This window comes from Ovis aries, chromosome 6, assembly GCF_016772045.2.
Source record: "Ovis aries strain OAR_USU_Benz2616 breed Rambouillet chromosome 6, ARS-UI_Ramb_v3.0, whole genome shotgun sequence".
NCBI lineage: Eukaryota > Metazoa > Chordata > Mammalia > Artiodactyla > Bovidae > Ovis > Ovis aries.
Window position 1 is genome coordinate 94,291,535 of NC_056059.1, and position 26,183 is coordinate 94,317,717.

The 26,183-nt window shown below is 36.4% G+C and overlaps 1 protein-coding gene across 3 annotated transcripts in view; it reads left to right on the plus strand.

The window, feature by feature from the left end:
• BMP2K (BMP2 inducible kinase) overlaps nt 1-26,183 on the plus strand; it is a 121,781-nt gene that overhangs the window by 42,859 nt on the left and 52,739 nt on the right. For all 3 annotated transcript variants that reach the window (XM_027971124.2, XM_027971125.2, XM_042251543.2), the window contains exons 2-6: nt 10,428-10,546; nt 13,354-13,459; nt 18,991-19,133; nt 22,005-22,126; nt 24,335-24,416. In XM_027971124.2, the coding sequence (XP_027826925.2) occupies nt 10,428-10,546; nt 13,354-13,459; nt 18,991-19,133; nt 22,005-22,126; nt 24,335-24,416 (572 nt within the window). The remainder of the gene's footprint in view (nt 1-10,427; nt 10,547-13,353; nt 13,460-18,990; nt 19,134-22,004; nt 22,127-24,334; nt 24,417-26,183) is intronic.

A 26,183-nucleotide genomic window follows, 5' to 3' on the forward strand; every position in this document is an offset into this window, starting at 1 on the left:
GACTGATGCTAAAGCTGAAACTTCAGTACTTTGGCCACCTCATGCGAAAAGTTGACTCATTGGAAAAGACTCTGATGCTGGGAGGGATTGAGGGCAGGAGGAGAAGGGGACAACCGAGGATGAGATGGCTGGATGGCATCACGGACTCGATGGACGCGAGTCTGAGTGAACTCCGGGAGATGGTGATGGACAGGGAGGCCTGGTGTGCTGCGATTCATGGGGTCGCAAAGAGTCGGACACGACTGAGCAACTGAACTGTGATGGGTAAGTTTTTAAAAGTTCAGTGTTGCAGGGGTTGCAAACTCAGATGCCTACACAAGCCAGGCGCTTAATGTTAAAGAGCAAGGTGGGCCAGTACGTCATCGAAACTTCAAGAAGAGAGGGATCTGTGCTGAGCTGCAGAGCACATGCCCTGTATAAAGGAGTGGCAATTGACTGACATCATATAGGAGTAAAAATCCTGTCTCCTCATTTCCACATTTTTCAAGAAAAACAGAAAAATCAAGATTGTCATCTGAAATATACCAACCTTCTGAGGTACTATGCAGTCCAAAGCAATCCTGGTTTTGACCCACAAGCCTCTTTGTAAGAAATATTGCTTATTAAGTAAGATATACCAAGAGGAAAACTCTGGGTATTAGGCGGGGAGGACATTGTTTCCTCTCAGTAACCCCAGTTTTCTCGTTCCTCCTAAATTGTAATTTTATTCCCAGATCCTACATAGACTTTTCTTCTGGAGTAACAAAGACAGGTGTGGATATAAAAACATCACAACGTGAGATTTATGAGAAAAACCCTTCTGGCTTCATCTTATCAGCGTTGTGTAATTGGACTAGGTGCTTACCTTCTTTCTCAGCATTTAGCTTATTCCTCATCTGCAGAATGGGCATAAGTTAAATTGCTTCATAACGTTACGAGAACTAAATAAGATAGTGCACAGCAATGCTTTGCCACCTGAGCCACCAGGGAAGTCCTTTCTGTGTAGTTAGGGCTGTGTGAATGAATGCAGTGCTCTTGCTTTTTCTCTTTCCAACTCCCCCCTCCTTTTTTCTCCAGCCAGTGAAATGTATCTGACTTATTCTTTCATTACCTTGTACCAGATAGCACAAACGGATATGATAACTTTAGCATGAATTTAAGTTAGTAATTCTTTTTAGAGATATTTTCACTTTTAAAAATAAAACTTCTAGAGTTCTTGCTTTAACCTAGAGTAACGAAAGTCTGATGTATCACAGGCCAGTGGTCATTGGCTCAAATCCTGCAGCCAAATAAGTGCCTGTTCCACTTAACTTGAAGATAGTTTTCAAGTGACATTGTTTTCTTTGGCAGTGGTTGAAACCAGAAGTTGCTGACGGCTTAGTATTTTTTCTATCTTGTTGACTAGCATGCTGTCTGATGATACACACAATTCAGAAAAAGACCATGTGTAATTATATCCATTCCTCTCATCTCTCTTCATTCCCCAGGGAAACAAACTTGATAGAAGTAAACACTACTAAAGCCCAGTCTTTCATAAACATGAAGTGCTTGTGTGTATCAGGATATTGGAACCGTAGGTATCTAAGATACCATAAACATTTTCTGTGGCGAGAGACTTATGGTGCCTTTGGGGAAGTTGTGAGTCTGGCTAATCAGCAGCAGCATTGTTATTCTTGTAAAATAATAATTCTCAGTGGTGGTGGTGGGGTTGTTGGATGGCAAGGGAGAGAGGAATTACTTGGAGAAAAACATCCTGAGTCTCTTGTTCTTTTTCTTCCAAGTTTATTATGAAAGATTTCAAAATGTACAGAAAGTTTGAAGGAGTAGTACTGTGAATAACCATATGAAAATCATCTAGATTCAACTACTGATAACATTTTACCATTCCATTCTTTATACATTTTTTAAAAACATGGATAATTTTGAGTCAGGACTGTGCATTAGGAAAATTATTTTTCATTTTCTTAAGTGGAACAAAGGTATTATATAGGATAATATATGCATTTTAAGAATGTATATGTGTTTAAATACTCATGAAATAGTAATACCAAGAATAAAATGGCACGAGTTCACAACTCACTTTCAGATAATTCACTGCTAGCCAAAAGCATGTTTTATGGTTTCTTTCAAAATAGAGTTAATTGAGGATTATGTATTTGATTATAATCTCATTTAAAATCTAGGGTCACCCTACCCCCCTTATTAAAAAAATTTCAATTTTTTTAAACTTAAAAAAAAAAAAAAATGAGTCACCCAGTTCTTCCAATCCCCCACCCTTCACCTCTGGCAACTACCAGTTTATTCTGTCTGTGAGCTTAGTTTTTTTATATTTATTTAAAAAATATTTTTAGATTCTACTTGTGCGAGAGATCATATGGCATTTGACTTTCTCCATCTGACTTACTTTGCTCAGCATAATGCCCTTGAGGTTCCTCCATGTTGTTACAGATGGCAAGATTTCCTTCTTTTTCATGGATGAATACTATTCCTCTCTGTGTTTGTGTATTTGGCATAGGTTTTAAATCTATTCATCCATCACTGGCCAAGCTGTTTCCATATCTTGGCTATTGTGAATAGCGCTACAGTGGATATGGGAATACATGTAGTGTGGTGGTTTAGTCGCTAAGTTGTGTCCATCTATATCTTTTCAAATTAGTGTTTTTATTTACTGCCAATAAATACCCAGAAGTGGAATTGCTGGATTATACTGTAGTTCTATTTTTAATTGTTTGAGGGACCTCCATACCATTTTTCATCGTGACTGCCCCCAGTTTTTATTCATACCAACAGTGCACAAGGGTTCCCTTTTATCTGCATTCTTTCCAGCATTTGCTACTTCTAGTCTTTTTGATAATAGATGTCCTAACAAGTGTGAGGTGATATCTCACGGTTTTGATTTTCATTTCCCTTGTGATTAATAATGTGAAGCATCTTTTCATGTACCTGTTGACCGTCTGTGTGTCTTTGTTAGAAAAATGTTTATTCAAATCTTCTGCCCATTTTAAAATCAGATTTTTTAAAAACTGAATTGTACAAATTCTTTATGTATTTTGGACATTAGCTTCTATCACATGATTTGCAAATATTTTCTCCTGTTCAGTATGTTGCCTTTTCATTTTGTTGATAGTTTCCTTTGCTGTGAGAACTTTTTAGTTTGATATAGCCCCACTTGTTTAGTTTTGCTTTTGTTGCCTTTGTTTTTGATGTCAAGTTCAAAAAATCATTATCAAAAACTATGTCAGGGAGGTTACTGCCTGTGTTTTCTTCTAGAAGTTTTATGGTTTTAGGTCTTATGTTCAAGTCTTTAACCCATTTTGAGTTAATTATTGTATACGGTGTAAGAGAGTGGTTCAGTTTCATTCTTTTGCATGTGACTGTTCAATTTTCCCAACACCATTTATTAAAGAGACTTTTTCCCATTGTATATTCTTGTTTCTTTTGTCATAAATTGACCATGCATGTCTGGATTTATTTAATTAATCTGGGCTCTCTATGCTGTTCCATTGCTTAATTTGTCTTTATGGCAATAACATACTGTTTTAATTACCATGCCTTTGAAATATAGTTTGGAATTAAGGAGTCTGATGCTTCCAGCTTTGCTCTTCTTTCTTGAGATTGCTTTGGCTCCATGGGAAACTTTTAGGTTCCATACAACTTTTAGAATTTTTGGTCCTATTTTTGTGAAAAACGCCACTGGAATTGATAGGGATTGCGTTGAATCTGTAGATTGCTTTGAATAGTATGGAACTTTAAACTGTATTAATTCTTCCAGTCCATGAGTATGAAGTATCTTCTATCTGTTTGTGCCTTCTTCAGTTACTTTCATTAATGTCTTGTAGTTTTCAAGATACAGACATTACACTTCCTTGGCTAAAATTTTTTCTAGGTATTTTATTCTTTTTTATGCAGTTGTGAATGGGGTTGTTCCCTTAATTTCTCTGCTGATAATTCATTACTAGTGCATAGAAATGCAGCATATTTTTGTGTATTGATTTTGTATCCTGCAACTTTACTGAATTCATTTATTCTAACAAATTTTTAAATGAAGTCTTTCTTAGGGTTTTTTTTAATATAAAATATCATATCATCTGTGAATAGTGACAGTTTTATGTTGAATAGGTGTGGTGAGAGGTGAATAGTGACAGTTTTATGTTGAATAGGTGTGGTGAGAGGGGACATCCTTGTCTTATTCCAGATCGTAGTGGAAGAGCTTTCAACTTTTCTTTGACTTTTGAAGTGAAGTGAAAGTCCCTCAGTTGTGTCTGATTCTTTGTCACCCCATGGACTGTATAGTCCATGGAATTCTCCAGGCCAGAATACTGGAGTGGGTAGCCTTTCCCTTTTCCAGGGGATCTTCCCAACCCAGGAATTGAACCAGGGTCTCCTGCCTTGCAGGCAGATTCGTTATCAACTGAGCTATGAGTCATCCAATATTATTTTGTTACTGTCTATTTCTCCTTTTAAGTCTGTTAATATTTGCTTCATATATTTAGGCTCTCCTATTTTGGGTGCAGAAATATTTACAAATGTTATATCTTCTTGTTGGATTGACCCCTTTATCATGTAGCACCCTTCATTGTCTCATATTACAGTCTTTGTTTTCAAGTTTGTTTTGTCTAATGTAAGTGTAGCTACTCCAGCTTTCTTTTGGTTTCCATTTGCATGGAATATTTTTTTAATCCCTTCACTTTGATTCTGGGTGTCCTTACATCTAATGTGAACCTTTAGTAGGAAGCATATAAGTTGGTCTTTTAAAAAATTTATTCAGCCACTCTGTGTCTTTGATTAGGGAATTTAGTTCATTTACATTTCAGTTAAGTAGGTGCTTACTGCCATTTCACTAATTTTTTTTTCCATGTTTTTTGTTCTTTGTGCCTGTCTTCTCTTGTTTTCTTCTTTGATGGTTTTATGGTTTGATGATTTTCTTTAATGGTGTGCTTATATTTCTCTTTATATTTTCTGTCTGTATTTACTACAGGCATACCTTGTTTTATTGTGCTTTATTTTATTGCACTTCCCAGGTACTGCCTTTTTCTTTTTTTTACGAATGGAAGGTTGGTAGCAACTTTGCATTGAGCAAGTCCATCAGGACCATTTTTTCTAACATCTTTTGCTCACTTTGTGTCTCTATGTCACATTTTGGTAATTCTTTCAATATTTTAAACTTTTTCATCATTATATTTTTCTTGGTGATTTGTGATCAGTGACATTTGCTGTTATTAGTAAGACTCCCTGAAGGCTGAGATGGTAGTTAGTATATTTTTGCAATGAAGTATTTCTTTAATTAGTGTGCACATTTTTAAAAGACATGATGCTGCTGTACTATTAATAAACTATAGTAAACATAGCTTTTTATATAATGGGAATCCAAAAAATTTGTAAGACTAGTTTTATTGAAGTATGCATTGTTACAGTGGTCTGGAACTGAATGTGCAATATCTCCAAGGTATGCCTATATAGGCTCTTTGCTTTGTGGTTACCAAGTCTTAACATATGACAACTTATATCTGCAGTAGTCTATTTAAAATTTAAAACGCTGAAGTTTAATCCCATTGTGAAGCTCAACATTATTACTCCTTCCCCTTCACATGTTATATTATTGATGCCACATTTTACATCTTTTTATCTTGTGTATCACTTAACTAATTATTGTAATCATAGTTATTTTTCTTACTTTTTTCTTTTAACTATCATACTAGTTTATAAATGGTTAAACCTTTACCTTTACTATGTATTATATTTCCAGTGAGACTTGTTCATTTATGTGTTCTTGTTACTACTTAGTACCCTTTCTTTTCAGCTGAAAGAAGTCCATTTAGCAAATTTCTTCTATGATCCGTTTAGTGGTAATAAGCATGTTTAGTTTTTGCTTGTCTGGAAAACTCTTTATCTCTCTCACTTCCAAGTGATAACTTTGCCAGGTAGAGTATTATTGGTTAGAAGTTTTTTCTTTCAGCACTTTGCATATATCATGCCACTCCCTTTGGCTTGCAAAGTTTCTCCTGAAAAATCTGCTTATAGTCTTATTGGAGGTTCTCTTGTACAGCAAGTTGTTTTTCTGTTCATGCTTTTAATGTTCTCTCCTTGTCTTTAACTTCTGACATTTTAATTATAATGTGTCTTGATGTGGGTATCTTTGGGTTCCTTTTATTTGGAACTCTGGGCTTCCTGGATCTGCATGTCTGTTTTTCCCCTTAGGTTAAGGAAAATTCAGCTATTATCTCTTCAAATAAGATTTCTTCTCCTTTCTATCTCTCTTTTCCTTCTGGGAGCCCTATTTTGTGAATTTTAGTTCATTCGATGTTGTCACATAGACCCCTTAAACTATCTCCACTGTTTTCCATTCTCTTTTCTTTTTGCTGCTGTGATTGGCTGAGTTCCACTGCCTTGTCTTAGAGTTGATTGAACTCTTTGTTCTACTTCATCCAGTCTGCTGTTGAGCCCCTCTAGTGTATTTTTCAGTTCAGTTATTGTAGTCTTCAGGTCTGTGACTTCCGTTTGGTATTTTCTTATATTTTTAAAATCTCTGATGAAGTTCTCACAGTTCATCTATTCAGTTTGGTAAGCATCTTTATGATTATTGCTCTTTATCAGATAAGTTACTTATTTCTCTTTCATTAAGGGTTTTTGTTTTCCTGAGGTTTTATCTTGTTCTTTTATTTGGAACATAGTCCTCTGTTTCTTCATTTTGCTTGTCTCTCTGTGTTGGTTTCTATACCATAGGTGAATAGCTGGTCAGTTTGGAAGGAGTGGCCCTGTGTAAGAGATGAACTTTGTGATTCAATCCTGCCTCAGCTTTTGGTTATCTTATAAACATCTGTCCTTGTCCAAGTAGCCTGTTACATTTTTAATACCTACCAGTAGTTGTGGGTGTGCTATGACTTGTCATTGTCCCAAAGGGCAGAATCTTAGTACCTGGCTGCAGGCTTCGTGGAAGTCAAATCCTCAGACACCAGCTTTTAAAAGTATGCAGATATGTACAGGCTTATGAGACTAAAAGTATTAGCTCTGCTGGCCACCAGAACCAGGTGATCTGGAGGTCTCCCCTAAGTAGCAGCGTCAGAAACTGGGACTCCAGGTGAAGGTATAAGCTCTTCTCTGGGTGATAACAGTGAGCTGGAGCAGGGCAGAGGGAGAATGCCAAGATGGCATCCAAGGCCTGTGTTCCTTTGTAGGCCACCAAATGTGGATCAGACCTGAAGATTGACCCTTAGGGTGAAGCTCCAGAACAAGTAAAGAGGCCGCCTTCACAGAAGGTCTTGGGTGCGCCCATTACCTACTAATGAAGAAAATGACCTTACTTTCAAATGGGCTTCCCTGATCGCTCAGTGGTAAAGAACCTGCCTGCCAGTGCAGGAGACATGAATTCAGTCCCTGGGTCAGGAAGATTCCCTGGAGAAGGGAATGGCAACTCACTCCAATATTCTTACCTAGAAGATCCCATGGACAGAGGAGTCTGACAGGCTACAGTCCATGGGGTAGCAAGTGAATTAGACACAACTTAGTGACTAAACAATAACAGCAGCAACAACCTTCAGATATTTAACCAACAAAAATCATGTTTCATAGTTTCTTCTAAAACTAGTAATTAATCCAGAACTGTGTATTACATTTGATGGTGATGTGATTCTACTCCATTTTTGTACTCCACATATGGAATACTGTACAAGACAACTAACCAGAGTCAGGATCCCAGACTTTGCCTTAGTGTCACTTTGTGTTATTTTCCGTATTCTTTTAGCCCCTGTTATCTGTAAAGTGGAATTTAGGCCTTTAAGATTTACTAGGTTAAAGATATTTCACAGATGATGCTGTTTAATTCATTTTCTATCACATCAGGAAGCATGTAATGTCAATATTAATGCCAATATTAGCGACCCCCAAATTTCTTTTGTGAAAAGAAATGCTTTTCCTTTTGATGCTTTGACACCATGTGAATATCCTATTTTTCATAAACCTTTCATGGATTTTGGCATACAACGATGATCCTTGCTGAATCAGTTTCATAATATGGTATTTCTCAGCTTTGATGCCTTCTCCCAATTCCATTGACAGTCTCTGTCACTTGGGGAATGAGTAGGGTCCATCAATGTGTTGGGCAAGAAAATGAGTTGAGGATCTCAGTTACAGGAAACAGATAATGGTATCTAATTTTATGTCACTTTTTCAAAGTTGGATTTTCAGTTCTTTGGAAAAAAAATACTGATTAGGAGCTGAGAGACATAATTAGCAAATTATGTCTGATGAATTGACTTCTTGGTAGTGATTGGAAAATTTTTATATTTGTAATCAGGTTATGTCAAGTAAATTAGTGTATGTTAGATTTCAGTTCAGTTCAGTCACTCAGTTGTGTATGGCTCTTTGTCACCCTATGAACCACAGCACGCCAGGCCTCCCTGTCCATCACCAACTGCCGGAGTCTACCAAACTCATGTCCATTGAGTTGGTGATGCCATCCAACCATCTCATCCTCTGTCATCCCATTCTCCTGCCTTCAGTCTTTCCCAACATCAGGGTCTTTTCAAATGAGTCAGCTCTTTGCATCAGGTGGCCAAAGTATTGGAGTTTCAGCTTAACTTCAATCCTTCCAATGAACACCCAGGACCAATTTCCCTTAGGATGGACTGGTTGGATCTCCTTGCATTCCAACGGACTCTCAAGAGTCTTCTCCAACACCACAGTTCAAAAGCATCAACTCTTCTGTGTGCAACTCTTTATAGTCCCAACTCTCACATCTGTACATGACTACTGGAAAAACCATAGCCTTGACTAGACATACCTTTGTTGACAAAGTGATGTCTCTGCTTTTGAATATGCTGTCTAGGTTGGTCATAACTTTCCTCCCAAGAAGTAAGCGTCTTTTAATTTCATGGCTGCAATCACCATGTGCAGTGATTTTGGAGCCCAGAAAAATAAAGTCAGCCACTGTTGCCACTGTTTCCCCATCTGTCTGCCATGAAGTGATGGGACCGGATGCCATGATCTTTGATTTCTGAATGTTGAGCTTTAAGCCAACTTTTTCACTCTTCTCTTTCACTTTCATCAAGAGGCCGTTAGTTCTTCTTCACTTTCTGCCAAAAGGGTGGTGTCATCTGTGTATCTGAGGTTATTGATATTTCTCCTGGCAATCTTGATTCCAGCTTGTGCTTCATCCAGCCCAGCATTTCTCATGATGTACTCTGCATATAAGTTAAATAATGTTAGATGTTAGATTTAACAAGGGACTAAAAAATACCACCTTCCCTCGCCCCACCCAGAGCACTTAGTTAATTCAAAAGTGACTTAACAGTTATGTTCTAAACACATTAATTGCTTGTCCTCTGTCCATGGCAATTCTCCAGGCAGGCCAGAATACTGGAGTGGGTAGCTGTTCCCTTCTCCAGGGGATCTTCTCAACCAAGGATCAAACCCAGATCTCCTGCATTGCAGGCGGGTCCTTTACCAGCTGAGCCACAAGGGAAGCGTTGTTCTAGAAGGACTATCAAACTGATGAAAGTGACATAAAATATCCTATGCCAAAATGAGTTTTGAAAACTTCAGGTGGAAATCTTTGTTTAAATACAACAGAAGTAATTGTTCTTTAGAATACCTGTATATTTCAGATATTGATGCTTTCTCAGGTGCAGTGAACAGACTGTGGCATAAATAATGAGGACATTTGTTATCTAGCATGAGAGATCCCAAAGGCTTGTCTAATTCAGTAGCCTAACTATGTTAGTATTCTGGGTCATTTTTCCTCTCATTCTTTTTTCCATCATAGCCACATATGGTTGCCCTAGGTCTAAACATTACGTTCTTACACAACAAAATCCAAAAGCTGGAAGGAAGAGAAAGGCCTTCTTTGTAAAAACTCCTCCCCCCCCACCCCCGCCCCATCCCGGGATGGAAAATCTTTCCTGCAACCCTCAGCAGACTTTCCTATATGTCCCATTAGCATAGTCAGTCCTGAATCAGTTGCTGACAAGAGGAAATGAGGTTCTCGTTATCACCTTAATACAATGTCAGTTCACCCCCTAGAAGTGGATGAGGGACCCACCCATCTGAGCCTGTTGGTGTTTTGTATCTGATCATGTCAGTGTTTTGTCATCATGGAGACGGGGAGGCCGATGGGTAGAAGATCAGTAGTATATGCCAGATATAGTGATATAGTTGTAATATTTTCCATATCCCATATAAGAAATATTCCCATTCAGATACTATTTTAATATTTTAACCTTTAAAAGAGAGGTGTGTAACCTGAGAAGCATATTATTCTATATGTGCTAGTTTGTGATTGGTATAGGAAGCCAATGTTTTGGCTGTAATTTAATATATTAGTTGCTTACTGTCCTTATTTTGGGTTGTGTACAGTCACTTTATTTCCTTCTGAGATTAAGCTCCTCAGTGATGTTACATAATTTTAGCGTAGTTTCAAATTCTTTATATTTAATTGGTACTTGTTCTCGTAGGTGGCTTCTCCACTGTTTTCCTGGTGCGGACTCATGGTGGACACCGTTATGCATTGAAGCGAATGTATGTCAATAACACGACAGACCTCAACATTTGTAAAAGGGAAATTACAATTATGGTAAGTGAGAGTAATTCCATTTGAAAAACTTGTATTCTTTTTCAGTTTTGCAGCATAACATTAACCAGCTTTTAGGCAAGCTGCTTATTGGCTCACGCACATCTTGAAAACTTTTGGAGAGTCCTCTTTAAAGCCACACTTAGGGCTAAATACAGCCAACTCCTGCCTCTCCTCCCTTGCTTATAGTGGTTCAACAGGGAGGCTTCTCTCCTGTTTTTTTTTTTTTTTCTATTTAAAATACATTTTAATTATGGAATATTCTGAGAATAGAAAAATTGAGAGGACTAGTGAATACTACTTCACCCCCTACTCAACTTAAGAATTGAAAGCTTACAGATACAGTTGAAACCTTCTATGTATTCCTCTCCAATGTCATCTTTTTACTGTTATCCTCATCCAGAAAGAAGCCCTTATCCTGAATTTGGTGCTTATCATCCCCATGGGTATTTAATAAAAGTTTGTGCTTGTATTCACAGGCAAAAGTTAGTTTTGCTTTTCATTTTAAAAATCATGCTGTAGAATTGATTTTTTTGTGTAGGTGTGTACTCTAGTTATATGGTAAGGTATGCTTCAGTAAGGAAAAAATTTCTTCTTAAATATTAGGAAAAGTGAAAAATACTTTACTAGGCCATTAAAGAAAATTTCAGTAATTCAGTTAACTAGACTAACCAGTTCAAGAAAACTACAGAATAAAAGTTTCCTTCTTGTCTGGAATTGCTTATTGTCAGTGCTCTGGGTAGTTTCTTATTCTTGTTCCCCCTCCTTCTCTCTATTCTCCTCCTCTTCCTCCTCCTCATCCATTCTTTATCAAGTGCTAATATATATATTTAATGTTTTTGTTTTATTGTGTCAATATTCACACAATATACATTTTATACTTAACATTTTAAAGTGAACAATTCAGTGGTATTGAATGCATTCAGTGTTGTGTACAGACTGCCCCTATTGTTCTAAAGCATTTCATCCCTCCAGAAGGAAACGCCTGCCCATGAAGCAGTAACTCCCATCCCACTCTTGTTCAGGGCCTGGCAACCACTCAGTCTATGTTATGTCTCTATGGATGTGTGTCTTGTGGATATTTTATATCCATGGAGTCATGTAGTATGTGACCTTTTGTGTCTGGCTTCTTTTCACTTAGTATATTTTTAAGATTCATCCACATTGTAGCACTTATTAGCACTTGATTCCTTGTTATGGCTGAATAATATTCCATAATATATGCTGTGCATATATATCAAAATTTGTTTGTTCATCTATAGATGGACTTTTAAAAAACCATTGTGATGGTCATTTGGGCTGTTTCTACTTTTTGGCTATTGTGAGTGTTGCTATATATATGTATATATATGTATTTGTTTGAGTATTTAGTTTCCGTTCATTTGCTATATATCTAAGAGTGGAATTGCTGGGTCATACGATAATTCCATGTGTAACTTCTTAAGGAACCATTAAACTGTTTTCTACAGCAGTTGAACCATTTTATGGTCACACTAGCAGTGTAGGAGGGTTCTAGTTTTTTACTTCCTTGTAAACGCTTGTTATTGTCAGACCTCCCCAACTGCTAAGAGGGAGATTTTCTTATTTTGGATTAACATTTCTATCAACACACACGTGGTTTGATCCTTTTTGTTTTAAGACAGGCGCTTTTATACAACATGACTTACCTGAATTCTGCTTTTATTGTCTCTATCCCTCAGCTAGACTAGAGTTGATTAGACTTTGAGACTTGAGTTTTTTTCAGGTAAGGCTGTTAGTCAAAGAGGGAAAAGATTTACTTTGAGATAACAGGAAACCTTAGACTGTTTTCTAGCTTGAGCACAGATATGTTACTATTATATTGTAATAGTTCCTTCAATAGAATTTAAGTTTGAGAGCTATAAAACATAGTCATCATCAATCTCAGTTAACAATCAGATCTTATGCTTTGAAAGAAGATAGTTTGGTGAGATGAGCAGTTTTTTTCTTTCAACTGTTTTTTGATGACTAATCCTCCATTATTTATGTTTATTTGTGAATTATTCACATGTTCAACTGCCATTAGCTAATATCTCAAATTATATTGCATAGTTAAAAGTAGATTTTTTTCTTTAATTATAGTGGATGTAATTTATTTTAAACAGTTTTCTTGATAAGAGTTTTTAAATTTAAAGACAAAATGAATTTAGATCATTATTGTTTTTAACCTTATTGTATATTGATGATTGTTTTATACTAGGAGCAAAGTGTCAGATTTCCTATTTTCTTCTTATTTCCTTGTACTCGTTATGCTAGTACTATATTTAATCTATAGTTTCTTTATAGGAATCCTATTTAGCTACTTGTTTATTTTTTAGGTTATTTAGTTGAAAGTACATACATTCATAAATTCTTTTAACTAGGTGGATATAAATTGCAGTCTGTTGCAGAGAAAACAGACAAATGGGAGTATAGTTGTTAGTTTATGAACTAACAATTCATATTTTAAAATACCATATAAAATCTGGTATTTTATTCTTGAGTCCCAAAGTGCTATCTTGTGTATTCACTTTTGAAGAGTATTGTTTTGAATGAACAGAAGTGGTGTCTTTTTTTCTCCACTGAATTTAAAAATGAATACTCGTGAACTTTCTGTCTATTAGAAAATGACAGTCATGTGTAACTAAACTTTCCATTGAAACTGCAGAAATTTTTTTAAACATGTCAGATTCCATACTTAAATTTTACTTTTTGAAATTCTTTAAATATTTTAGTTTGAACTTCAAATCATTAACAATAGATGTTTAAAATACATGTTTTCCAGCTTTTAAAATTTTGTTTATTTTTTGCAGAAAGAGCTATCTGGTCACAAAAATATCGTGGGTTATTTGGACTGTGCTGTAAATTCAGTTAGTGATAATGTATGGGAAGTGCTTATCTTAATGGAATATTGTCGAGGTAAGTATTTCTCTGCATTTGTTTTATGCCAAAAGAATTTGCTCATAAAATGGGTTATTAGGTGTCTTGGTTTCTCCCTGGGCAGCTGTTATCTAATTCTGGACACTCATTGTACCTCAGCTTTAATTATTTGTCTAATTAAGGAATGCTGTTGGAAAATAATTTATAATATTGTTGCTTTGGTGATATGAGCACATGTAAATGGACAATTAGAAAATGCCTTTGGGTTTAAAATAGGAAATCTAAGCAATCACATTTCCTGATCCCTGTACATTTCTTTTATAGTCTAACCAAGAAGAACATGCTGTGTCCATATTAGTATTATAGGATTTTTCCAGAATGCTACTATGTTATCCTTGGGCATATTGAATGTAATAAATTTAAAGGATACATTTTGGTCTACAATTTTTATAAATTTGTGTGGTCTTTTGTAAACATCAGAAGATAGAAAACTACTTTTTATTTGGATCTAATGTGTTATTTTCAAAGAAATATTTACTTGTAGAGTATACTTAAGAATTATAATCAAAGTCTTGATTTTTTTTTTTTTTTAAACTTTAACATGTGTGAAGGGGTCAACTAGTCAATTACCTGCAAACTTGCCTTCTTCCCCCCCATGCACACCTGGCCTCCTCCAGACTGTAACTGGCAGTTTGGGTTCTAGGAAGACCTGTTTTATATTTAGATTCTCTTAAAACAGTTATGATTGTTAACTATCATACCAGGAACTCTGGTCAGTTCCTGAAGTTTAGAGGAGGAGGAGGAGGAGGATGGTGATGGTAAGTGAAAAGATTTAGTCTTACTTTACTCCAGTCTTGTAAGAAGGGAAGGACAGAGGAACATGAAGTGAATCAGTATTATAATATCTATTGTGATACGTTTGTAACTTATATAAACAATTAGATATTTTTGTGATTGTTCTTCCTTATTTTTATCTTCTCTACTGTAAAGCATTATGATCCCTTGAAGGAGACAATACTGATTTTCCTTACTTTCCTGAATTCTAACATTTAAGGTGCTAATTCTTAGCTTGATTAGAGTTGACTAATAGCCCTTGACTATTTTTAAAAATAATTGAGCATAATCATAATCCTGAATGAGTTTAATTAAAATTGTCATTCAGAAGACATTTTAAAAGGGGAACCAAACGAGCTTCAGTTTTTAAGGAAGTGAGTATTTGTGGGGGGGGGGGGTGCCAGTGGTACAGTCTGTGGCAGATGAAATTTAATTATCTCGTAAAAAATAAAGTCGTATCTGCTGCTGCTAAGTTGCTTCAGTCGTGTCTGACTCTGTGTGACCCCAGAGACGGAATCCCACCAGGCTCCCCTGTCCCTGGGATTCTCCAGGCAAGAACACTGGAGTCGGTTGCCATTTCCTTCTCCAATGAATGAAAGGGAAGTCGCTCAGTCATGTCTGACTGTTAGCGACCCCGTGGACTGCAGCCCACCAGGCTCCTCCATTCATGGGATTTTCCAGGCAAGAGTACTGGAGTGGGGTGCCATTGCCTTCTCCGAAAGTCATATCAGCATTTAAATAAGATGGTAGGTTGCACTGTTTGGCATTTTAAATTAAATGGTAATGAGTGCAATCTCAGAAATATTAAGATTGTTGAGGATAGAAAAAATGGTGACTTTTAAAATTTTAATCATGAAATTGGGCAGAGTATAAAAGTTTTGTTTAGGGGATGATATCTGTTTGAAAAATATGTAAAGATTTGGAAGTTACCAACGTCTTACTTTAAAAGACCTTCAGTCTTCAGCAATATTTGCTTTTTGGATATGATTTTTAAATTTTTCATTAGAATAATTTTACTTTAATGTCTTGTTGCTCAGTTGTGTCTGACATTTTGCGATCCCATAGACTGAAGCACACCAGGCTTCCCTGTCCTTCACCGTCTCACAAGAGTTTGCTCAAACTCATGTCTGTTGCGTTGGTGATATCATCCAACCATTTCATCCTCTGTCATCCCCTTCTTCTGCCTTCAGTCTTTCCCAGCATCAGGATCTTTTCCAGGGAGTCAGCTCTTCGCATCAGGTGGCCAAAGTATTGGAGTTTCAGCTTCAGCATCAGTCCTTCCTATGAATATTCAGGGTTGATTTCCTTTAGGATTGACTTGTTTGATTGCCTTGCTGTCCAAGGGACTCTAAAGAGTCTTCTCCAGCACCACAGTTCAAAGGCATCAATTCTTCGGGCTCAGCCTTTTTTATTGTCCAGCTCTCACATCCGTACATGACTATTGGAGAAACCATACCCTTGACTGTTCGACATTTGTGGGCAAAGTAATGTCTCTGCTTTTTAATACACTATGTATTTAGAAGACTTCAGTTTTGAATAATTAAATTTCATTTGTTTCTACATTTGACGTGTGGCTCAGATAGAGCTTTTAGCTTTTTCTGGGAACTTAGATTTTGTAATTCAAGGCTTCTAACCCAAAGATCTCTAAAGGGAAAAAATACTGACTCTTTGTTTAAAATTTATTCTACTCATTAAAACATTGAAAGTTTGCAAGAGATAGAATGAATTAAAGGTTATGATTTCTTTAACTGTGAAATGATAGTTGAATAACGTGAATGTTGTTGTTCAGTCGCTAAGTTGTGTCCGACCCTTTGCGACCCCATGAACTGCAGCATGCCTGGTTTCCCTGTCCTTCACTATCTCCTGGAGTTTGCTCACATTCATGTCCATTGAATCGGTGATGTCTAACCATCTCATTCTCTGCCGCCCTCTTCTCCTCTTGCCTTCAGTCTTTCCCAGCATTAGGGTCTTTTCCAGTGAGCTGACTCTTCATATCAGGTGGCCAAAGTATTGGAGCTTCAGCATCAATCCTTCCAATGAGTATTCAGGATTGATTTCCTTTAGGATTTACTGGTTTGATTTCCTTGCAGTCTAAGGGACTCTTAAAAGTGTGTGTGTGAGTTGCTCAGTCATGTCTGACTCTGTGTCCCTATAGACGGTAGCCAGCCAGGCTCCTCTGTTCGTGGAATTCTTCCAGGCAAGAATACTGGAGTCTGTAGCCATTCTCTTCTCCAGGGGATCTTCCTAACTCAGGGATCAAACCCAGGACTTCTGCATTGCAGGGATTTTTTTCCCATTGAGCCATCAGAGAAGCTTGAATAATATGAATAAACACCAATAAACCACTTCTTTTACTGTTTAATTTTTGCATAAAATAAGCCAGGACATTTGACAAAGTATGGAGAAAATTGCTGCATAGTCAGGTGCCTCAGTCTTATATGAGATACTTTGAACAAATTATAACCAAATAGACCTGAGTTTTCTCAAAATTGAGGACTCATGGGCAAAATTAATGTTATTTTCCTCTGCTTTAAAGTTCTAAGGAAAAACTCGCTGTTTCAGAAAACATATGAGAATGCTGTTTAGATAGTAATAATAGAAGGAACAAGTATGTATGCACCTTCTTCACTTGAGGCACTCAGTTGTATCCAACTCTGTGACCCCATGGACTTTAGCACACCAGGCTTCCTGTCCATCACCAACTCCCAGAGCTTGCTCAGACTCATGTCCATCGAGTCGGTGATGCTATCCAACCATCTCATCCTGTGTCATCCCTTTCTCCTCCTGCCTTCAATTTCCCAGCAGCGGGGTCTTTTCCAGTGAGTCAGTTCTTTGCACCAAGTGGCCAAAGTATTAGAGTTTCAGCTTCAGCATCAGTCCTTCCAATGAATATTCAGGACTGATTTCCTTTGGGATTTGATCTTGCAGTCCAAGGAACTCTCAAGAGTCTTCTCTAACACACAGCTTGAAAGCATCAATTCTTCAGCGCTTAGCTTTCTTTATAGTCCAACTCTCACATCTATATATGACTACTGGAAAAACCATGGCTTTGACTAGAGGGACCTTTGTTGGCAGAGTAATGGCCCTGCCTTTTAATATGCTGTTTAGGTTTGTCATAGCTTTTCTTCCAAGGAGCAAGTGTCTTTTAATTTCATGGTTGCATCACCATCTGCAGTGATTTTGGAGCCCCCCAAAATAAAGTCTGTCACTGTTTCACTTGTTTCCCCATCTATTTGCCATGAAGTGATGGGATCGGATGCCATAATCTTAGTTTTTTGAATGTTGAGTTGTAAGCCAACTTTTTCACTCCTCTTTCACTTTCATCAAGAGGCTCTTTAGTTCTCCTTCGCTTCCTGCCATAAGGGTGGTGTCGTTTACATATCTGAGGTTACTGATATTTCTCCCGGCAATCTTGATTGCAGCTTGTGCTTCATCCAGCTCAGCATTTCTCATGATGTACTCTGCATATAAGTTAAATAAGCAGGGTGACAATATACAGTCTTGACGTACTCCTTTCCCAATTTGGAACTAGGTGTTCCACATACCTTCTTACACATTACAAAATAACAGACATTCATTTATTCAAACTTATTAAAGGAAAGTTTCAAACTTAAACACAAGTTTGCCTTTTTAAATTTCTGTACTTTATTAGGTTAGAATGTTTTCTGAATGAATCATGTATTTGTATTCTGGGAATATGATAGTAAACTTTCTCTTAGTGTAAGAATTGTCACCATTATGCTGTCGGTTGTTGTAGTCCACTCAGTACTTATTTAGTAACTCTCTCAGGGCTTGTTGGTGTGGCTGTTTGACTTTGGTAAGTTACTCTGCCCTGGTAAGTTATCTCTTAACCTGGTTTAGAACATAGTCTTTTATAGATCTCTTTTTCTCTCTTGTGATTCCTCCTTCCCCTAGTCAAGATCTTTTCAAAATCAGATCAGGAAGTTTCCTTGATTCTCAAGATAAAATCTAAAATTTCTCTCTCATCAGTATCATCTTATTTTACTCTCTTCTTAATGCTTTCTAGACCATACTTACATTGGTTCTCTGTAACTTATTCAAAATCATCAAACTCTTTCCCAAACTAAAGGCCTTTTTACAGGTCACTTGCTGTCACTAGGGTGTTCTCCCAAATCTCTGCCGGGTTAATTTCTAATTAACCTTCAGTTTAAACATAAATAATCACTTCCTTAGATAGGCCTTCTCTGCCAGTCTTTTCTTCCCATCCTTTACCAATTTAAATTTGGGTTTTTCTCATACAGTACTTGTTGTATGTAACTTTGATAAATACTTACATGTGTGATTGTGTAGTAATTTATCTCTACCTTTAGGTATAAATTTTGTGATAATAGAGACTTTATTTTCATTCACTAATGTTTACCCTCAAAATTAGCATGGTTGAATAACTGTTGCTTCAAATTTATGATGCCATCAGTTACAAGGTACATCTTGATTTTGGAATTGTTAAAATGTTAAAATATGGCCAATGGTATTAGCAGAACATCAGTTATTTAAAATGAGAACATCAGATGTTCTCATTTCAAAGATGTAAAATGTGAAAAAAAAAAGTACGTCATTGAATCAACAGAATATGGTGTATAATAAGCATCCTTACAGGAAAATTATGAAAAAGCCAGTTTCCCATTACCTGAGACCATAAAGTCATTTCTTAATTTCTTTGTCTGTGGTAGTCTTCATTTATTAAAAATGTAATCAAAATTACTTTTTTTGGTTAGCTGGGCAGGTAGTGAATCAGATGAATAAGAAGCTGCAGACTGGCTTTACGGAAGTAGAAGTGTTACAGATATTCTGTGATACCTGTGAAGCTGTTGCAAGGTTGCATCAGTGTAAGACTCCGATAATTCACCGGGATCTCAAGGTATGAACTTTAGACTCCTTATGGATTACTGCCTTTTAAACTTTGGAGTTAAAATGTCCTTGGTCTGTCTTCATCTAAGGCAGTTCCTGTTACCAGGACTGAGATCGGTCTCTCCATTCTCTGCTGCGTTTCCTGAGGCCGTGTAGAGACTGACTATAGAACTGAAACTGTGCTTTCCATGACCCTGACAGTTTCTCGCATGGTTGTAGAGATGGGTTTTGTGCTCCCTACTCTGCTTCTGTTGTACTGAGCAGGCTTCTTTAAAAGGTTTCATATGAGCAAGAATATGAACGTCACTGACTCAGGTTGGATGTCTCTCCACACTGTCCTTCCAACACTCCTCCTGTTTCCTATAATTCATTTTAAGCATCAAGGAATTTTCCGGAGATATTGGAGGTCACTGTAAATGGGTCTCTTTACTTACTTATCTATAATTTGCTACAGTTTTAGATAGTTTCTTATAACTTGGTGGTGATTGTCACCTTAAGGTCACTTTGTCTTTCATATTCATGAATTGGACCTTTTGTGTATGGTACCCACCTGTTTACACTAGAAAAAGTGCCCAAAGGGGCTTGACTATCCCTGGAATTATATTGCTCAAGCTATCACTACTTTCTTTAGAGACATGGATATCTTCTTTGATACTTGCAAACACTAAGATTATAAAAATTCCTCTTTCTGAAATGTTCTATGCCCAGATATCCCAAGGTAAACCTTTCCCCCACTTCAAGTTCACTCAGATTCACTTTCTCAGAGTCCTGTGCTAGTACCACCTTATTTATAATTACAACATAATCTTTCCGTTTTCTACTTGTTTTACTGTTTATTATTATTTGTCAGTTTCTCAGATACTATGTAATTTGCTTATGTATTAAGACTACTGTTTTATTTTCTGTCCTCTTCCATTGGAAGGTAAGCTCTCTGTGAGCAGGGATTTCTCTCTTTTGTTATGATTTATCCAAGCATTTCATACAGTGCCTGGCACATAGCAGAGTCTCAGTAAATATTTGCTGAATAAATGAATCCCAATTCTGACTTATTATTGGGCTTCCCAGGTGGTGCTAGTGGTAAGAACCTGCCTGCCAGTGCAGGAGACATAAGAGAGGCGGGTTTGATCCCTGGGTTGGGAAGATCCCCTGGAGGAAGGCATGGCAACCCACTCCAGTATTCTTGCCTGGAGAATCCCCTTGGACAGAGGAGCCTGGCAGCCTACAGTCTATAGGGTTGCAAAAAGTCAGACACGACTGAAGCGATTGAGCACTCAGCACACACAGCTTTGAAAAGTGATAATAAAATGCTCTTAAGATATAAGAGAATAGAAGATGTTACTCAGAATATAGGTTGTTAACCATGAAAGCATCTTTTAGGGAAACTTATGCTAAAGAATACAAGCTAAGGTAAGATGACAGCGTTTGACTCCACATCTGTCTCTTAATTTGGGTAATTAGTGTAGCATCTTTCATTTCAGTTCTTCTGGATATGCAGCTCTTTTACATTTTCCCTAATAATTTGGTCAGATGTTTTTGTGCTATTTTAGCTCATTAACTTTTTTAATGTAAAGTTGATGTTTTCAGCCAAGTCTTCCTTGGCTTTAAAACAAAGACATTGAATTGCATACTTTTATATAGACCATATTGAATAGAGTTAGTTCTTTTTACATGTGGAAATTCATTCATACCTGCTTAAGTAGCTTTTTTAAAGTAGATTTCTCGTATAAATCTTTATTTTGTACAAGTATGTTTAAAAGTAAACTAAAATGAAATATAGAATAAAAATTAGAAAGAAACTAATGTGAGTATTTTGGTAGCGTGGAGAGAAATTTAATTACTCATTCAAGGCTCTGTCATAAAAACATTGTAAAAAAGTTAATAATAATAGTGTCATTTATTGAATGCTTACCTTATTTCATTTGTGTTCTAAGCTTTTTCATGTTTTAATACATTCAGCTTTTACAGTTTTTACAACAATCTCATGTAGCAGATGTTATTTCCCCCAGTTTATAGGTAAGGAGACTGAAGCACAGAGTGGTTAGGCAAATTGTCCAGGGTACATGCGATAGTAAGTAGCACAGTTGGGCTGTGAACCCACGCTCTCCTGTTTTAGAAACTGTGTGCATGACTTTAAGTTTTTATGACTCCGATCTCTTAGGTTAAGACACAAAGTTAGATCTGTGTTTTCAGTGTAATGTTTTAGATAAAAATGGAACTAGGAGTTAATCAGAGGTGGAATTGGAATGGTTTATGTTTTTTCTGTAGAAAAACTGAAGTGTCAGAAAAGGAGGAAAATGGAAGGTAGGGAATAGACTCACTTGCCACTAGCTGTTCTCTCTTGTAGAAGCAGTTATAGAGAGGACTTACAGTTACTTGAGGGCTTCCCAGGCGGCTCAGTGGTAGAGAATCCAGCAGCTAATGCAGGAGACACGGGTTTGATTCCTGAGTTGGAAAGATCCCCGGGAAAAGGAAACGGCAACCACTCCAGTAGTCTTGCCGGGGAAATCCCATGAACAGCGGAGCCTGGCAGGCTACAGTCCATAGGGTCACAAATAGTCGGATACAACTTAGTGACTCAACATGTTACAACAAAAAGGGTTACTTGACTCTTGCAAAACTCATCCTGGTATGGAAGAAGCACTCCTCTGTTCTTAGTGAGAGAAGCAGTAGATAAAGTAACATGTATTTTTGTTCTGAATCATTGTCCTTTCTCACAGTTTGAGGTACCTTCTCTCTATATATACTTGTGTATGTGTGTGTGTAGGGGGTGTGTGTATGTGTATAAAACAAGTCATTTGGTATCTATTGTGTCAAAACATTGTCGTAAAAAGACAATTTTCACTTTGAAAATACTACTAATTATTGATTTTCTTTTCTGAAGGTAGAAAATATTTTGTTGAATGATGGTGGAAACTATGTACTTTGTGACTTTGGCAGTGCCACAAATAAATTTCTTAATCCTCAAAAAGATGGAGTTAATACAGTAGAAGAAGAAATTAAAAAGTAAGTGTTAATTTTGTTTTGTCTCATGAGAATTTTAGGTAACTTGAGTCTGTGACCAGCTCTGATAGCTTAAACTTTAGGTATTCCATTAATGGAGCTCTTTAAGATATTTCTGTGTGATATAATTGATGAGTTTACATCTCATCTAGTTCAATAGGAAATACATTTTACCATGGAAGGGAAATTTTCATCTACATTTTAACAAATTAATCAAATTTAACAAATTTGTTAAATAAGCTGTAGTAATTAGTGGAATCATTAAAGGGAGTTTGAAGTTATTATTGAGTTCAATTAAACATCTTTGTGTTTATTGATACTGAGTGAGCATTTGTGCTTGTTAGGAAAAAAATTTAAACTTTGACCTTGTATTTACTATTAAGAAGTTGATATTATTGCATTGAAAACTGTGTGGAAAACTTACTTTATAATACTGTTCTGGACAATTCTTTGGTAGAAATATAAGTCATATCTGCCTTATGTTTTCTTAGCTTTGTATTTTCCATGGTTGCTAGAGTATTGCAAGGACTTCTCCCCGGCTTTTCGGTTTTCTAGTTTCAGAAAATAGTACTGTTTGTAAATCTTTGATCATCTTAATAAAATGATGCAGAATGCAGAAAGGTCTGTAAGAACAGGGTTTTCTAAGTAGCTCCCTTTTTCTAAGTTACTTTTCTTCACTTCCTCATGGATTCTCAGTTGTTTAAGGCTACCTATGAGCTTTTGTTTGAACTGTGACATGTATTTTGAAATAGGCTCAAATAGAGCAGTGTTCTTGCCTGGAGAATCCCAGGGACAGGGGAGCCTGGTGGGCTTCTGTCTATGGAGTCGCACAGAGTCGGACACAACTGAAGCGACTTAGCAGCAGCAGCAGCAGCAGCAGAGCTGATCTTACTCTGGTCCATTTGTATAAACGTATGGTTTTCTAGACTTGTATTTCTACTCAGGAACAGCCTCTGATGGTTATGTTAAGATTCCATAAAAACAAACTCCTTAGTAAACTTATAAACATCCTGAAGAACACCAGAACAATGAATTATTGAATTGGCTTCTTGTGGGTATATGTATATACATATAATTTAAAAAGTTACTGGGTTGTGATATATAATGACTGTTACAGAATTCTGCTCAAGCATCTTTGGCTTGCTGAAAGTTTAATTTTTTGCTGTTAAGACCTGAAGTATAGCTAAAGTTTAGCAGAATTGTACACTAGTGATGAACGTAATAAGCTCATCGGTTCTTGTACTTAGTGGCTCACAGAAATTAACGGTCTAATTGTTTATTCAGTTAACAGGGCATACAACATATTGGACACTGTTGATGCTATACTATAGCAGTGAACAGAAAAAAGGCCTGTCCTCATGTAGTTTCTTTTCTGGTTTCTTAGATCACTCCTCTGTAGTAGTATCATTCAGAATGTATCACAGTTAGGGTGATTTGAAAAAAATAAGATGGTAGAATATTGAGTTTTAAGATACTTCATGTAAAATAAAAACATAAAAGCACTTAAAGTGAATCTTAAATTATGCCATAATATAGGAATTCTTTTGATAGTCTAATAATTTCTCCCATGAAATTGAGCAATACTTAATTCTATTCATAGTGGATTTGGAGTTTTTATTCCTGTAAATATTTATTCACCGTACCTTTTAATTCCAAACTACTTATGTTAACAGTTCTGGAAGTGTACTTAATGTAATTAATAATAGTTAATTATGACAACTAGATTACTTTTAAAAGAATAATTATAAAAACAAACCTCGAGGAGATTTACTACCATGTGTAAGGAATTATGTTAGGATTCATAAAAACAAACTGCTTAATAAACATATAAATTAATTTTTTGAGAGGGTAGAAGTTTTACTTATAAATTAGTCAACTAAAATATTTTGATAAGGATATTTTTATAGTTAAAATTGTACTATTTCATTTAAGAAATTCAAGGAAAACCATGTTTCCAGTACATTGTCTTTATTTAGTTTTTTCTATTAAAAATTGTGTTTATTATTAAAGATGGAATTACACTTGTTGAATAAAAACGTGTATAATGCTTTGTATTGTTTAATCCTTGATGGACTTTTAATGAGCTTTTAAAATAGTATTATTTCTCTATAATGTTATTGAACCTAAAAGTTTTTGTAGTATTTTATGTAGAAACAATGTAGTATGTCTTTTTTTTTATATCTCCACTCCATTTTACTTATTTACTGCCAGGTATACAACTCTGTCATACAGAGCCCCTGAAATGATCAACCTTTATGGAGGGAAGCCTGTCACCACCAAGGCTGATATCTGGGTAAGGCCACGAAAGGCTGGCATTGTCACTAACCAAATTAACAAATCTGAGTTCAGTTGATTATCTTCCCCCTGTCCTCCACAAGGTTATTTCCTGATAAGTAGAAGAGAGTGGTGGACAGTAAAGCTTACATAGCAGAAGAAAAATATTAGCACATATCTTCTTGATCCAGAGATGGAAAACTTAGGTGTAAAATAGCAAGTAAACAGTTTCCACATAATGTAACTTTTTAATCACAGTATTTTTTAGAATTTAGATTATATATGATTGTTAAAATTTTTTTGATTTGAGTGCAGTTTTGGAAAAGCTGGCCATAACTCTTAACTGGTTATGCTTAAAATTTTCTCAAGTATTTTAGGATCTTTTTAGTGGAAACTAATGTGAGTAAAATTAAAAAAAAATTATAAACATACCGTTGACTAACCTCTGTATATTGAGGTTCTTTAGCGTCTATATAGATTGAATTTATTGAGGTATAACATGTTTCTGTGGCTTCCCTGGTGGCTCAGATGGTAAAGAATCTGCCTGCAGTGCAGAAGACCCAGGTTCGATCCCTGGGTCAGGAAGATCCCCTGGAGAAGGAAATGGCAACCCACTCCAGTATTCTTGCCTAGAGAATTCCATGGATGGAGAAGCCTGGGGAGCTACAGTCCAGGGGGTCTCAAAGAATTGGACACGACTGAGTACCTAACACACACAACATGTTTCTTTAGAGTTGAACTTTATGTTAGAGTGTCAATACCTCTTTTGAGGTTATTTCATAAGTAAAATGTTTTGTCTGTATTTAATAAACTAGCAGGAAACTATTTTAAATGTGAATTCATTTAAATTTAACAAGCATTCAGCCATATCTGCCACCAGTGGCCATATTAGGAATTGAGGAAAAACATTCAGAAGTATTTCTAGAGTTTACAAGAAAGGTCATTTGGTTTCATTTTAAAGCATAATATTTAGAAAGCAGTCAGGCGTAACGGGTGGAACCAAATGAATATCTTCTTGGTGTTCTTCTCCTGACCAGAACTTTTATAGAGATTGGGAAGTATTCTTGCAAGGTAATGAAAAAAGAGTATCTACAATATTTTTCCCTCTGTCTACTAATACACACTTTTTCATCAGTGGTTCTTAAATCTTGTGGTAGTTGAATTTTTAACCATATATGTAATTTAATGAAACCACAGATAGGTTTGATTTAGTTAATTTGCTCCTGCTTGCAGATCCCCAGCTTGTATGACTCAAATTCAGTTGGCTCTTCTCAGCATTGACATTTGATTCACTAAATGGCTATAGTAAATGGCTTGTAGTATAATGTAGAAAACAAATTCAATTGAATCTTAATTTATAAAATGAAGGTATTAATTAGAGGAGGTGATTGTGGAAGTCTTTTCCTGGCTTAATTTTGTGACTAGTGTTGAAACCCACATTATCTAAAAGCATTTCAACAGCAGAGGAAACAAGACTCATACCTTGACTACTGTTTTGAAATCATTAAGGGTTGATTTTTAAAAAGTCTTTTAAGAACATGTTTGTTACCCAATGTCTTAACAAAAAGGAGGGAGTCTTTCTTTGTTGTTTGTTTTTCCCCAGGCTTAGAATGTGCCAGGATAGCTAAATTGTCGGTGATAGGTGGCTCAGTGGTGAAGAGTACATCTGCTAATGCAGGAAACATGAGTTTGATCCCTGGGTCAGGGAAGCTCCCCTGGAGAAGGAAATGGCAACCCACTCCAGTATTCTTGCCTGGGAAATCCCATAGACAGAGGAGCCTGGAGG